This window comes from Euprymna scolopes, chromosome 27 (assembly GCF_053919585.1).
Source record: "Euprymna scolopes isolate OS-2025 chromosome 27, ASM5391958v1, whole genome shotgun sequence".
NCBI lineage: Eukaryota > Metazoa > Mollusca > Cephalopoda > Sepiida > Sepiolidae > Euprymna > Euprymna scolopes.
In genome coordinates this window covers 68,995,098-69,011,230 of record NC_136508.1, presented here as the reverse complement: position 1 = coordinate 69,011,230, position 16,133 = coordinate 68,995,098, and the positions used below count along the sequence as shown (strand labels likewise).

General features: G+C 33.6%; 1 protein-coding gene and 1 long non-coding RNA gene across 5 annotated transcripts in view; one reads left to right on the top strand and one right to left on the bottom strand.

The window, feature by feature from the left end:
* Nucleotides 1-2,870: 2,870 nt before the first annotated feature.
* LOC145248898 (uncharacterized) lies at nucleotides 2,871-4,768 on the bottom strand. The gene is made up of 2 exons (XR_013863423.1): nucleotides 4,630-4,768; nucleotides 2,871-4,519 (listed from the first exon to the last, which is right to left on the bottom strand). It is a non-coding gene; the product is annotated as an uncharacterized LOC145248898 (long non-coding RNA).
* Nucleotides 3,735-16,133, top strand: part of LOC145248896 (protein Aster-B-like) — a 465,755-nt gene continuing 453,356 nt past the window's right edge. For 3 of the 4 annotated variants that reach the window (XM_080110668.1, XM_080110669.1, XM_080110667.1), the window contains exon 1: nucleotides 3,735-4,477. In XM_080110668.1, the coding sequence (XP_079966794.1) occupies nucleotides 4,194-4,477 (284 nt within the window). In that variant the 5' untranslated portion in view covers nucleotides 3,735-4,193. The remainder of the gene's footprint in view (nucleotides 4,478-16,133) is intronic. The other variant, XM_080110670.1, reaches the window with a different exon arrangement.

Genomic DNA, 16,133 nt, shown 5'->3' with positions numbered 1-16,133 from the left:
ATATCGCCTCTTCTACTTTTGACCGCCTGAATTACCGAGTGTTCACCAACCACAATCTCAGGACCCATACAAGGGTCATTGTGTACAACACAATCGTCATTTATGGTTCAGAGGCATGAGTTCCATATAGCTATCACAACAGGCTGCTGGAGTTATTTCATATCAGCAGATCCTCGGTCTCCATGGGTGGCACAAAATGCCCCATTCAGAGATTCGCAGAAGAGCTGAAGTTGCCCCTTTAGAATCACTTCTTATCCATTGTCAATTTCAATGGTGGGACTACGTCATTAGGATGCCCTCAAACAGATTATCTTGAAGAGTTCTCTTTGGTCAGCTCACTCACAGCTGACAAAACCTCGGCTGCCCGAGTGCCCAAAGAAATGCTACATAGACTGCATCATGCTCACCCTCAAGCACTGCAATATCCCCTTCAATCTTTTGGAGACTTTGGCAGCGACAGAGACACTTGGTGCTCCACATGTGATAGCGGAGTGGCCTTCTTCAACAACGAGCATAAGCAAGCAGCTATGGAGCGTCACACACTGAGACACTAACGAGCAGCAGTCACTCACCATCAAAACCTAAATCCTGTCTTCCTGTGCTCTATCTGTGCAAAGCAGTATAGATCACGCATTGGGCTTCACAGTCATCAATGGAGTCACAAAGTCAAATTAAAATTAAAAAATAATGAAGAAGACGTCGTCATCCATATGGATGGGCTATCATAACTAGCCGTTTTGACATAGTTGCTGTAGAACTTTGATTGACCAGAGAACAAGCTTTAGATAATGCTGCTGCTGCTGTTGATGATGATGATGATAATAATAATTGTTGACATATTGTAGAAGGAAGTTGCATAGTTCCTAATGCGAAATATAAAGTTGGCATTTATTTCAAAGAAATAAATACGTGACCATTCAGAAGAGTTCATGATTCATTGAGTTGACAGGAAAGATGCTGGGTCGTTACCGTAGGATGGTGTTACTTGTGGCAGGTTTTTCCAGGATTGACCACGGAGAAGTTGAAAGCTGGTATCTTTGACGGTCCTCAGATCTGGCAGCTCATCACAGATCCAGAGTTTGAAAACTCAATGAAGGAAGTTGCATTGTAAGCGTGGAAGGCAGTGAAGAACTTTTTTGGAAACAATAAGGCCAGAAACTTAACAGAACTTGTCAACAGCATATCGACTGCTTTTAGAAACCTGGGCTGTAATATGAACGTCAAGATGCACTATCTATTTTCACATATGGATTTCCTGAGACCATGGGTTCAATGAGTAGCAGGAGAAATTCCATCAGAACCTGAAAGAAATAGAGACCAGGTATCAAGATGCAGTCATGATTGCTGACTACTGTTGAAATCTGAAAAGAGACCTTCTTGTCGCTGAGCATTGCAGGAGTTCAAAGAAACGGACGTTCAAACCCGGGAGTTTGAACAATGGTGAAGCAAGATACAATTTACATGTACTTTATCAATGTCCACTATTCAGTTTACAATAGTCGATGTTTCTATCAGATAATCAATATATGTTGTTGGCAAAACGTTTTTTCTCTCAAAAACATATTTAGGATAATATGTGTTAACAAAAATCAGCCGATAATGCCACAAAAAAATGCAATCGATTTTGTAACTTTTTTCACATCAACTTTTCACAAAATTCTGACCTGATGGAGTGAAATGGATGCCATTTCCTTATTCAGCAATGCAAAAATACCCTAAATCAGTTATAGAAATCTAGACAACATTAAAAAAATAAATCATTGAATCTTTCGATAAGTGCTTTGTTTCTAGCTATGGAATATCTGGAAATGTCTTTTTAAGTTGGAGTACCATTCCCACGCCACACTCAAGTTGGAAACAGTAATCTGAAAAATGCAAATAATACCAACTACTGCTCTATGTTCTTCTGACATTTATTTCTCTCTCACAGTGAGAAATATGACACTAGGGTCAGAACGTGGGATTGAAAAATCAGCGCCCCAAAGGAGGAGCACTCTGACCCTGCAAAGATGCCTGGGCAGTCCGTCAACATTCCTCAAAAGAGGCGCCTCAGGCGATAAGCATTTCTCAAAGAGAGAAGGCAAAGCCTGGGAAAGTGGACCTAATAGAACTGCACAGAACTGCATTATTCCGCTATCATCAGGGAATAGGTATTTACAAGACTGTTGATTTTCGTACCACGGTAAAAAAGCACTGCTTTACGTTCTTGTGTTGTGCCATTTTTTTGTTTGTTTTACTCACTTGTGCCATTTTTATCCACATCAGTTTTACCATTTAATAATGCTCACCTCCCAACCCTCAGAATAACTGCCTAATAGCAAAAAAAAAAAATAGATAAAAATAAAAATAAAAAAAATTTAAATTAAGCTATTTCTGTCACTCAATAACAAAATTTGAAATATTCTTGGCTTTTTGACTAGGAGCAAAGTGTAGTATCTGTTCTGATACTACACTTCACCTTTTCTGTCCTCGCTCATTGGAGGAGAAATCCTTCTAGACTGAGGAAATTTTTATTTGTGTTTCTATCCAGAGTTCCCCTTTTTGGGTAGCAGGATTTCCCCCACATTAAAAACCGACCGTGTGTCTAACTCTACCCTCGTGGGGAGGCAAGTAAACAGGAACAAAATTTGAAAGAATTTGAAAGATTTAACGAATCATGACGAAATTTCGATAGGTAATTAAATCAGTTTTAGCCTAAAATCCAATCAAAATAAATGAGACTTCAACAATTAATTCAACATTGATTGTCTTCATTATTTAAACGTTATTGGTAACTAAGAAAGATGGGCGCTTGTCTTGAATTCCTGGCAGATGAAAGAACAAAAATAAACGTGTGACGGAAAGAAAAAAAAAAACTATACTAAAAAATTTATGTAAATTAATACAAGTAGCTTTATTTTTTATAAAGAAAATCATTTTCAAGTGGATTTGAGATTTTCCAATCCCCCTCCCCATGTTAAGAATGGCTTTCTAAAACCACGATCTGGAGTTATCTCCCTTGTTTCTTCGGGCTGTTTTCAAGATGGCGTCGCAAAATCGTCACTCATAGTTTAGCTATAAAATTTGATTTTCTTATTTGAAAATAAAACTATTTGATAAATTTACGTGATTTTTGGTGTACGATTTTTTTTTCAATCACGAGTACGTTAATCATACGAATTATTTTGGGTAATTTTTTTTTTTTTTAGCCATATAGGGAGAATTTCAAGTACTGTAGGAGGATGTTTTAGTTTAATTTTCACAAATAAAAAAAATAGTAAAATAATTCTTGATGACTAAAAATAAAAACTATCATTAAAGTGAATTTTTACAGCTTAGTTTTTAATGGATAAAAAAGTGTTTAAAATACTTGAAAACGTATTTTTAAATATCCATCAAAAAGTCGCTAGATACACTTTTCTTTTTTTTCTTTTTTTTTCAGCCATAATTTTCTAATTAAAGGACAGTGTCCTTTAATTAGAAAATTATGAACTTGAGTTATGTGCCCTTAGCCTTGGTCTCGACTTTGGTAAAATGGTAAAATATTATGAATAGGAATTAACGTATTGAAATGTGTTTATATAACAAATTTCTAACGACTACATTAAAACAAAATACATTCCTTAAAATTAAAAGCAAAAAAAAAAAGTAAAATATTGTTGACAATTTAACACCTGTCCATATGTCTAACTTGCTTGAAAGGTAAATAATGTTTTTGTTTTGTTTTTTAAATTTTACTAGCAGCCGACGACCATTACTGATTGGTGGCGCCATACATACACGAAACAAACAAGGGGGATAACTCTTTTTACTAAAAAGTAGGAGAAATAGCTTTCTCCTTGTTTAGTTTTCAGACGAGTCTGTTAGCCACGTTTGACTGCTCTTTATCTTCCAATATATCCCGGAAACATTAAAAACAAAATATTGTTCTTGGTAATTCGAAAAAAATAAGAACGAAACTGCAGACAACATTAATGAAAGCGAATGTCCGTAAAAGAGTAGACAAGTTGCAGCCTTATTGCAGTATCGTTTGCAGCCTTGTTGCAGCCTTTCTTCTGCTTCTCCTGATGATCTGCTGATTTTCCTTCGTCGTTTTGTATAGTAAACATTATGAAGAAAGAAGAATCACATCCATTAGGAGCTGAGAGAGAGAAGGAAGTATAGGTTGTAAGGGTTCTTTTTGGGGGGTTTTAAAGTAATAAAAAGGGGCGCAAATGATGAATAAACAACATGCCCGAAGCTTGTTGGAGCTCGGAGGGGGCCGAGATACTGAAAATCTGGACTTAGCAGCCGACATCCGTGGACTTGTACAGCATCACCAGTCGGCCTCCTCCATGTCCGGTTCGGTGGTTTGCAGTGCAAATTTCCCAACCTGTAGTCCGAGTCGTTCTCCGGCCGCCAACCCCGGACTAATGGTGGACGTGACGCCTCCGAGGAGTCCGAATATCGGACACAAAAACACCGACCGACGGAAATCACCAAAGACGACACACAGGCAGTAAGTATTTATATACATCCAAATGGCGGGTGGCTTCTTCTTCTTTGTGCGAAAAATTAAAAAAAAAAAAAAAAATTACATGTGTTAAACTTTTTAAATAAACTTAAATATGGTAGAAATGTCTTTATTTGCTCCATAAACACAAAGCATACCTGAATTAGATGGCTTTATTACGTTCGGGCCAAGATATCTGTTCTTCAGATGCTGTTGCTGCTGCACTTCAATTTCTTGTTCTCTCTCATTGGCGGAGAAATCCTTCACGACTGAGACAATTTTTATTTTTATTTTTATTCCTTTTTCTCCGCCTTAAAAAACAACCCTGGTCTCTAACACTGTCCGGTGGGGAAGCATTGTAGATAGGAGCTCTACTTGCCCGGAATTGCTCAGGAGTATTCTTATTTATACGTTTGTTTCGCTCAACCAGTCCCTCTTTTTTTCTCCACTTTTTCATGACTTTTGGTGCTTCTACAAAATTTGAACCGAACCAAACTGACATTTACCGAGCTAAACCAAATTTTAGGGATACTTGTGCAGAATACGGACCGTGGCTGGACTGAAGTAATGACATTATAAACAAAAACATTTTTAACACGAGGAAGGTGTTTTGTAACTTATGTACTATCACCTAACAATTTAATAAATAATTAAAAAAAAAAAATATCGTAAAACTTGAATTTATCTTGAAAATCTTTTCAAAAATAAACCACAGTCCGTAATCTGCGTAAGTACCAACTTGGGTTACGATTAAAAATAACAATTTGGTTCAAATTTTGTAGAAGTACCTTATTTATTTATTTATTTTTTCCAATAAAGTATTTGGTACTCACTTATTGATCCGTGCTGAAATAATGTTATTATTTAAAAAGCCATTCTTAACATAGGGAGGGTGTTTTGTACCTATTCTGTACAATTACAATTGGATAAAAAAAATGTATCATAAAACTTTAATAAAACGGTACTAGTGCACTTATTGATCCGTGCTGAAATAATAACGTTATTATTTTAAAAGCCATTGTGAGGGTGTTTTGTACCTAACTTTACAATTGAATAAAATATATATATATATATATATATATATATATATATATATATATATATATAACTTTAATTAAACTTGGAAATACGATTTAAAAAAATAGCGCGGATCAGTAAGTGCATTACAGTAATAATGCACTTACTGCATTAGCACCAAGTTGATGTCAATAACTTTTGGAATGATTCAATCAAATATAATTTATGTTTAAATAAAAGCCAGTTTATGACAAAACTCTATCGGAGATGTTACGAAATGTTGAAATTTACATTTCATAAATACTTTAGTCTTTTTTTTTTTTTTAATTGTTTTCCAATCGTAAATTTATAAATAAAAAAAATTAAGAGCCAGAAGAGCATGCCGGTTTATTTGTTTGTTACTTATGCAGAATACGAACCGTGCTATTTTTTTGTAATTTTTTACGGCATCTTTTGTGTGTTAAATTGTTAGGTGAAAGTATAGAACAATTACAAAATGTCCTTCTCACCTCCATGTTAAGAATGGCTTTCTAAATAACGTCCATATTCTACATAAGTATTATTTATATTTTACTAATGTGTGTGTAATACGTTTATCTGAATAATTATCAAATTGTTATAAAATCATAACTTATGGTGTTTCAATCTTTATTTAGGCCTATACAAAATATTGGATGTAAAATAGGTTTCAAAACGTTCAATTTTTTAATACATGAGAATTTAAGGATTCTAAATTACTTTTTTCTATTCGACAGTTTAAAAGCTTTCAAATTGTTTGCAAATTTAGAAGGGTCACAAAATAATTTTTTTTTTTCAACTATTAACAAAAGATTAAAATGGCTGCCTTGTTTACAAAGAAGTCGAAAAGCATTGTGGAGGATTTAATTTCATGATCAAATAATTTTTGGTTGTTTGTTTACATTGATGATCTGATCTTTTAAACAAACGCATTTCTAGTGAAAACATTACGTACTTACGTGTTATTGTGAAATTAGTCTAAATTGAAAAAAAAAAAAAAAATGATCCAGTACTGGGTGGATCATTTTTCGTAGATGTTAGATGTATTTTAACCAAAATCGTCAACAATTAGGTGCTGAAATGAGGCTTAAAATGGCGGACACTTAATTTAAGTAAAGGGAGATAAGTCTTTATCATACTGAATAGGTCGCACAATTCTTCCACTTTAAAACATACGATAAAACTCGATAATTTGATAAATTTTATTTTTACTTATTTATCTACTGGATGATTTTTCGTAATTTTTGGAATGTATATTAATTTCGCCATAACATTTAAATACGTGATGTTTTCACCTGAAATGCATTAGTTTAAAAGATGACCCATGTAAACAAGCACCTAATTTTTAAATAGATTTAAAAAAAAAAAAAAATGGTCGTTTTATTTTACGATATTGCATGTTCGCTTTAAATGAATAATAATTATCAAACTTACATTTACACAAGAGGTGGCCATTATTCGTTTTTAGTTGAAACACGTAAAAACAGGTACTTCCAAATCTATTTTTTCTGAAATGAGTAGAAATTTACTAATGTCAGTAGGTTTAAAAAAAAAAAAAGGTATTAGTGCAGAGAGTGATCCCGGACGTAAATAATAACGTTATTATTCAAAAAGCCATTCTTAACATGGGGAGGGGATGGTGTTTTGTGCCTTTTGTATACGTCAACCTTACAATTGAATAAAAAAAAACATATCATAAAACTTTGATTAAACTTGGAAATAAATACGATTTAAAAAAATAGCGCGGATCCGCCGGATAACGCTCTGCTGCACTAGCACCAAAAAAAAAAAAAAAAAAAAAAAAAAAAAGACGGAAGGAAAAAGCGTTTTTATTTTTTTCATTCATTTCGTTAATTTTCCTTTAAAGAAAAAAGGAATTTTTACCTATTCTCCTATGTTGTTGCTATATTCGTAAAATAAAGATACGTATTAAAAAAAAAAAAAAATATATATATTTATTTACGCTAACACTACTTGCTTGCGTCAATGTTTTAAAAACTAAAGAGGGTGGACCTGATTTCGGGGATCAGTTTCCATTAGAGTTAAAAAAAAAAAAACAACAAAAAACATTTAAATGTTTAGTTGGTTTTAATTGTTATATGTTTGCAAATTAAGTTCAAATTTCGATTTATATAAACTGAACTTGATTTGATCAGTTTATGATTTTTAAACTTTTTAAAGTCTATCTTTGTTTTTTTTAGTTGTGTAAATATTTACATTTATTTCCAAAACAATGCTGTATGAAAAAGCCGGTCGATCGTGAAAAAAAGAAAAAAAAAACTTACGACATAATTTTTTTTTTTTTTTTAAATTAGAAGTCTTCTTTTTTAAAACGATAGTTAAAATATGGCTTTTTTTTTTTTTTTTTTTTTTTTTTTAATATATAATACTGACTCCTCCGAATAAATATTTATCTTTACTTAGGGAGCATAAATGTTCAAGTATTGTTTCTATTCAGGAAAATTTGTCCTTTTTGGTTATCAGCGAAAGGGGTACTTATGGACCGTGCTGAAAATAATAACGTCATTATTTAGAAAACCCCATTTTTAACATTGGTTAGAGGAGGGCGTTTTGTAACCATTCTGTACTTTCATCTAACAATTTAATAAACAAAAGCTACCGTTAAACTTTAATTTAAATTTAAAAAATAATGCATGCATTGCATAAGTGTCAAGCAAAGTGTAGTATCTGTTAGTAATACTAGTATTCTGATATTCATTTCATTTTTTCTATCCTGTTAGTGAAGGAGAAACCTTTTTAGACTGAAGCTAGTTTTAATTTTGCTCCAATCCAAAGTTCCCCTTTCTGGGGAGCTGCCTTTTCCTCGCATTTAAAACCGACCTTCTATAAACATCGTTGTCAGACATGTTTGTTTTGTTTTCGTTATTATTTCGAATGTGATGGAGATTGCGAAAGTAATTTTGAAGCCTGTAAAATTGACGCATAGAAAATCATTTTGGCTAGAATTAAGTGTATGTCATATACGATATTGATTAAAAGATTATGGTTCATTTGTGCTATTAAAAAATAAACAGTAATTTCAGGTAAAGTCACTGTTTAAAAAAAAAAAAAAAAAAAAAGAACCGAAACTTTGAAAAATTTATTTTTTTCCAAAAAGAGTATTAAAAAAGTATGAAAACAAATTGTGCACAAGGCCATTCAAAAGTGTGGTCATCCCTGTTACTGTACCTAATATTTGTCTATCATTTTCCTAGCTAGAATCCCCAATCACCATAATACCACATTCATGCTAAAGGTCGTTCTACTTAAGATTCCCACTTTGTTCAGTATTCTATCTAAATATAAAAAAAGCACAGAAACATCTTTATGATGTATTTAACCGTCATGGAACAGAAATGTCATGTTTCCAAAATCACATTAAGAATTTTATTTCAAGACAATAAAATTTACGGGTTAAATCCTATTTCAATCACCTAAGTTATTGCGAGTTAAATTACCCTCAAATAACTTTTTTAAACCATGTTTGAGTATATATATATATATATATATATAAAAAAAAAAAAATATGGCGGACCTGAACGAGAATCACTCCTATAGTTTTTTTTTTTAAGGGGGGGGGGTCTATTCCGAAAGCCGTTCTTCGTTGTCAGTGTACCCGAAAATTATGGGGGAGGGGTTCGTTCTCGCTAAGGTTCGTCAAAAATATTTAAAAACAGTAAGTTATAGGAAACGAAATATAACCCTTAATGCCATCGCCGAAAGAAGGTGATGAATTGGACATGGTCTTCTGCGATAGATCAGATACTACACTTTGAATTATTTCTTTAAAAAAAAAAGTGATACAATTTCATGCTCGTACTAAGAGAGGTGGCAGATCGATTTTTTTAAATATCCTTTTAAGCAAAAACAATATTTCTTACTTACTTGTCATGTCAAAAATGATAGTATATCCCAAAATTACCGAGTAGAAAATTATTTATATTTAAAAGTAATTTTTTCGGAAAATTAGGGAGAAAATTGCATTTTTCGTAGATGTTTTATAGTAGACCGTGAAGATTGCAGAACTCCGAAAGCATATTTTAGATTACATTGTAATGGTGTTGGTGTGGTCAACATGTTTAGCCGATATCGATACTTATTTATTTATTTATTTTGACTAAAAACACTGTAGCAGTTCTACTTGATGAATTTTCGTAATTTTTGGATGTATTACTATTTTCAACCTAAGTAATATTGTTTTTGCTTAAAAGGACATTTAAAACAATCGATATGTCGCCTTTTTGTTTAAGCAACTACAATTTTAACAAATGTGGCATAAGGCATTCAAGAAAGTAAGGGGTCAACTAATTTATAAAGATCAGTTATGGAAGAACATGCTTGAAAAGTGTCAGCGTTATGTGTAAGAAGCCGAAACAAAACAAAATGGCCACCGAATTTGGCCTGATGTCATGTTTATCTAACAACGAAACTCTGATTTTAACTCTTGATTCCTCATTTAATATTTATTAACAATGATATAAATTAATATTTAACGAAAATAAAACCATAAAACTATTTTTGATGTCTAAACGGATTTTTGTCGCGGTCTTCTACGACCATGATCTTTATTAATTTCGGAGGTTGTTCGCTGTTCTACTCTAAACTAGACGTTGATACTACACTTTGATCCTAACCCGACGATCGAATTTGATTACCTGTCTCCCCTAGCGCCAAGGTAAGACTCAGGGTCAGTTTATGGTGGGGAAAATCCACCTTAAAAAGTGATATCCTAGTTCGGCTGGGGGAATAATCAAATCGGTCTCGTCGGCATTCCGTGAACGTCTCAACCTGAAAGGAGACGAGAGAGGACGAGTGGGGGTAATCCATTCTCGCCAAGAGAGGGGAGGTAAGATTGAACAAATACTTCAAAGATTGTAATAGAATTCAGTTGTTACACAAGTGAAAATAAGCAAAACGATATTGGTTTCATGTTTTCTATGCTGGCATAGTTTGGTTTCTTTTAAGAAAGCACCTGTTTGTAAACAACAACAAAAAAAAAATGTCTGCCTGAAAACAAAGTATGGAAAAATGATTGGATCATCCTACTGCTCCAGAAAGTATGTAACTCCTGATGCAATCCTATACCTATGAGAATCAGATACATCCAAAGATGGAATACTGCTGCCACATATGGGGAGTCATATAAAGCACCCTTTCTAACGGTGTACAAAATTAACTTTGAAATCTAATGTGTGTGACAGTGTGTTATTTTGCATATTTCCTTTAAATACTTTTCTCAAAGAAAAGGCGTTGAACTCTGTTTATGCTCGACCTAGCTACACTCTTTGGTCTTGTAATACATTCACAGCAAGAACTTATTACCACAACGAGAAATGACTTTCCTTTCTCTCTTCATGTGCCTAGCGCCAAACAGAATTTCTTTGAACAGGGCTTCTTTTCCAAGGCTTCCCACCTGTGGAACACATTGCTGAGGAACTAATTCCCTGCTGATTGCAACTTGATCATGTTTGAATCCAATGTCATCAAATTTCTGTCATAGAATGCTTCCAAAGTAATCACACGCAGTTGATACAATTAATCAATATTAGCACTACCATAGTGTTCCACATCTTTCGAATAACAATTTCCATTTCGTTAAACCTTATACTCTTGACTTTATTAAGCGTTGACCTGGATAGTAAAAAAAAAGGAATTGTTGGTTGGATTTAACCATTGAATTATTTTATGTCAAAGCCATATATATATATATATGATGGAAATAGTATTCCGACAAAATAGAGAAAATAAAAAGGAACAAACCGTATTATGTGTTCATCAACGTTTCGTCTTTATTTCGAGACTTCCTCTGGTCATTCATCCAGAGGAAGTCTCGAAATAAAGACGAAACGTTGATGAACACATAATACGGTTTGTTCCTTTTTATTCTCTCTCTCTCTCTCTCTCTCTCTCTATCTATATATATATATATATATATATATATATATATATATATACACTGATGGAACGCTTCCAATATTTTTTGTGATTCTGTACTAAATTATGAATTCTGATTCTTTATAAATCTCTTAATATTTAACTATGAAATTTTTATTTTCCCGATTACCGTAAAAACACATGTTAAATGTAAATATATTTTCTCAAATATAAAAGCACTTGTGGGGGTAATCTATAGATTTTAGTTTTACTGGTAGTTTAAAATCAATAAATATTTCTTTTATTATTACAGCAAGCAATGGAAGATGTGGTTTTAAGTCAAATCAAATGAGAAAAGAAACCGTTTTTGTCATCGGAAAATAGGTTCACATTCTGATCCCACCAAAAATTCTGATTTTTCTTATTCCGATTAATCCTCCTAACACGATATATGTATACTAGCTGTACCCTGCCACACGTTACTGTAGCTAAAATTCGCACAATGGAAAAAGTTCCAAAACGAGAAAATGCATGTTTCTTATAGGTTTAATTTCCCATTTCGTATGGGTACACAGTTTTTGTTGTTCCATTTTCTTAGCTGATATAGAGATTTTTTTGGCTAGGTGACTCTTGAACATGTAACATAAATTGTTCATGCGAAAAAACAGTCAGTGAATAGCTGTAAGCCACACAGTTGTAAAGATTGTTCCCTGAGCTTTGTTGATGGTTATTGCAAATGGCACTAAAATTGGAAAGTGCCAGTTTCCTAAAGTGTAATGGTGTATCCGGTAGAATCATAGTAATGCGTGGAATGAAGATATCTTCACCTGTGAAAGGTCTTAAGATTGTTGTTTCTATAATATTGTTTGTTAATTTTTTTACTGCAAGCCATGTACCATTGCAAAGCTGGGATTGGTTTATATTTCACAACATGATAATTAGTATGCCAATTTTCAATTGCAGTACATGCGGTGGAATCCCGTGCAAATATAGCTGTTGGATAATTAACCACTTTATCTGCTTCTACAACAGCGTCGATGGATTTGTACTTGACTACCTCACTTGGAATTTTACGTTGAATAATAGCATTAAGTTCATGGACGTCTTTGTATTGAGCTGCAAGAATAGCTCGTTCAGTCAGTCAAGTGGAATTCATATAATTAATTTGAATATCTGAAAAAAACACCTTTTCACCAACTCTTCTTTTGATGTAATAAAATTACAGAAGTAAAGAATCAAAGAATTTCGCCCTTAACTCTGATCAGCCGACACTTTTCCATATCCAATTTCCCACAAGTGATGCAAAAATTTCTGTGTGGATTGAGCAGTCTGCAACTGAACACGCATATTTGGAGTTAAGTTTAATGTCTTCACATAGCACCAAAAAGTAGAGTATTTGAGGCAAGCATTTATTTCATCTGCTGGTGTTGATTGAGGAATTGCAGGTAACATTTGCCTGAAATCTCCTGCATTCCCAAATGGTCTGACATTACCACGCCAGGATTGACCAAGAGCCTCAAGTGATCTTTTTGCGTGCTATTATGCATTCATCCCAAACAATAAGTTTGAATTTTTGCAATATTTTTCCCCATATTGGATGTTTTGAAGATGTTGAACATGAGATTATTGAAAAATTGAATGTTTAATAGTAGTTTCAAAGTAGAATAAATAGTTCTTCTACTTGGTAGCAAGCTCACAGGTATTCTGCATGCAGCAAGGGCTAAGGCTGTCATTTTGTCACCGAATGGCTGCCAAAATCAATTTAATTAGAAAAGTTTTACCAGTTACCCCTGGTGCCGTTCAAGGTAGCAGTGATTTCCAAACAACTTCTAATCTCGCAGTAAGTAAATTAGGTGACTAAAATAGGATTTATCCATGTTTTGACAATGCCTTATTCACTGTAATTAATTTAGGAGACTAAAATAGGATGAGGGATTAGAGATGGACAGAGAGAGGGGAAGATATATAGATAGAAAAGAGAAAGTGAGAGGGAAATAGAGAAAGAGGAGATAGAGGGATTGAGATATAAACAGAGGGAGGGAAGAGTTAGAAACAGAGAGGGAGTGAGACAGGAAAGAAGGGGAGAGAGAGAAGTTAGAGAAAAGGGCTCAAAGAGAGATGGAGAGGGTGATATGTAGAGAGAGAGATGGATAGAGAGAGATATTAAGAGAGGAAGACAGGGGGAGAGAGGCAGAGGGTGAACTACATGTCACCGTTTTTTCGTTGATCAGTAGAGGAGAAATCCTTTGAGACAGGCAATTTTTATTTTTCTTACTATCCAGAGTACCCTTTTTTTCGGGAGCTAGATTTTCCACACATTAAAAACCGACTGGGTTATTGTACTTTCACCTAACAATTTAATAAATAAAAAGATATTGTAAAACTTGAATTTAACGCGAAAATACTATTTTAAAAAATAGCACGGAACCATAAGTGCATAAGTGCCACTTTATTTTAAATATTTATTTTCCAAAGGAATGCTTGAATAAATCCACAATGAATTAAATTTTAAGTGTTGTGTAATTATTTTCTTGGCATTCGGCTTTAACTGGTGTATGACGTCAACAGCCGGATAAAGCCGAGCGTTGTCTCGACGTAATAACAAAGCTATTTGAAAGAAATTATAAAGTAAAATTTTAAATGTAGAAACAAAACATCAACAGAAAAAAACACAAAAAAAAACCTACCGTTCATTTGTATTTCTTATTAAATGTTTGTAGAAAATGCCAATTTTTTTTGTCAAATAAATAAATTTTAAGCAATTTTTGCAGTAAATAGCAACGTCGTTAATTTTACGACTTGCGCCAACGTATTATAAACATCCCAACACACCCATGTTAAAAACAGCTTTTGGAATAATCCCCCCCCCAAACCTCCCCATGTTAAGAACGACTTTCAAGGTTTGGGGAGTTTTTAATCCAAAAGCCATTTTTAACATGGGGAGGTTAGAGTGTTTATAATTTGTTGGAGCAAGTCGTAAAAATTAACTAGCAACTTTCTTGTTAAAGTATTTTTTATAGTTTAGAAAAAGTGAAACAAACTTTTCTGTGTATTTTTTTATTTAAAAAAATTTTTTTTTTTTTTTTGAAAGTATTTAAACATCAGAAAAAACTGGTGTATATATATATTGCCGAATCCCAGTGAGTAGTTTTCTTTTTTATTTTGTTATGCCGGGGAGGAACACGTAAAGAAAATGCAGGAAGCAAAAAAAACAAATTAATGCAATTTTTTCTATAAAAAAAAAACCAAACAGGATTAATGGTATACTTTTCGATATGAAATGTTGCTGAATAATCAGAATAATGAAAGCAGATTCAATATAAACCGGAAGTATTTCCGGTAAATAGCCTCAGCTGAAATCGGAACGGAAAGTAACAATATTGAAAAAAGTTTTTTTAATATGGTAATATTTTTAACTTTTTAATATTTAAAAACACATTTGGGTAAGATACAATCACTGTTGCAAAATATAACGAAAAACAGACTTGTAGTTTCCTAGTTTAGTTAAGTTGAACAAAGCAGACATTTATTTATTTATTTATATATAATATATATATATATATATATATATATATATATAATTGGTAGATTGTTATATGAATTTTATTTGACTCCACTTTTGAGAAAAGTATGTAAGGAATACATTCTATTTGACTAATAAATAAGACCCTGACAGGTACTACCACTCACCAGGTGAGAATAGAATTTTAAGAAATAGCACCTAAAGCGTGACTTCACTGTACCCTGAAAGGGTAGTTTGTTTACCCAACTCTGCCTCGTGGGACTAATTAGTGTAACAAAGCCATCTCCAGTCCTTAAACACTATGGCTAACCCTAAGTTCCTGTGGCCATACTTTTATTTTCGTCTAGTAATGGACCCTTTGAAATGTAACCAGACACTTTTCACTGGAACTACCGCTCTGATGCCCAAAGAGCACAAAATGCACATGAACCGAAGTTCATGTGGCAATACCTTTAGCATGCTGGCTGGCTGTTCGTCGTCAGATGCTGGAGTTTGGGTCCTTCACATAGGTGCTTTAGTGAATGGCTGGTATATCACTTCTCTCAGTGCAATCTGGACTGGTTTGGTGTCAGCGCTGTGGTTTTCAAATCAAAGCAATTCAATAATAACTCGGAGATCATTTTCTTGTAAACGAAGATAATTATTCATAAAATATTTTAGGGTACACTTCGGGTAGGATGTTTTCAGACTTGTTCAGACAGCTTTTCAGAGGAGGAAAAGCTTTCAACAGCTCTTTTGCAGATTTTGCAGGAACCCAAAAGACTGATACAGCGGGCAAGTCCGCTTTTTGACGTTTCTAAATTTTTGAGATGAGGATTGGTTATTCGTATTATTTGGGTTAATCAGACTACTGTTTCCATCTTGAGTGTGATTTTCACTACGTTTCGGTTGATGTAACCTCCGACCTTCTTCAGGTGTATCTTGTCGAACTTGGGGAATATTTCTGAACTCGTGAATTTGGACGGAATTTCGAGCGGAACCCTTTATTTACTTCACGTAGGTAGCATGCTCTTGTTCCATCAGCCATGACTGTATAGAGGTCCTAAGTAATTCACGATTGTATTTTTCGGTCGCCCACATGGATTGAACCTTCAACCTTCAGGAGAATATCACGTTTTAGAATTGATTTTTTTTCCAAGTACTCTAACCACTGCACCACAGGTCCTTGCAGACAATTCTGGTACGAATTTTTGGACAAATACATATTTTACCTACTTTTCATGGAGTAAA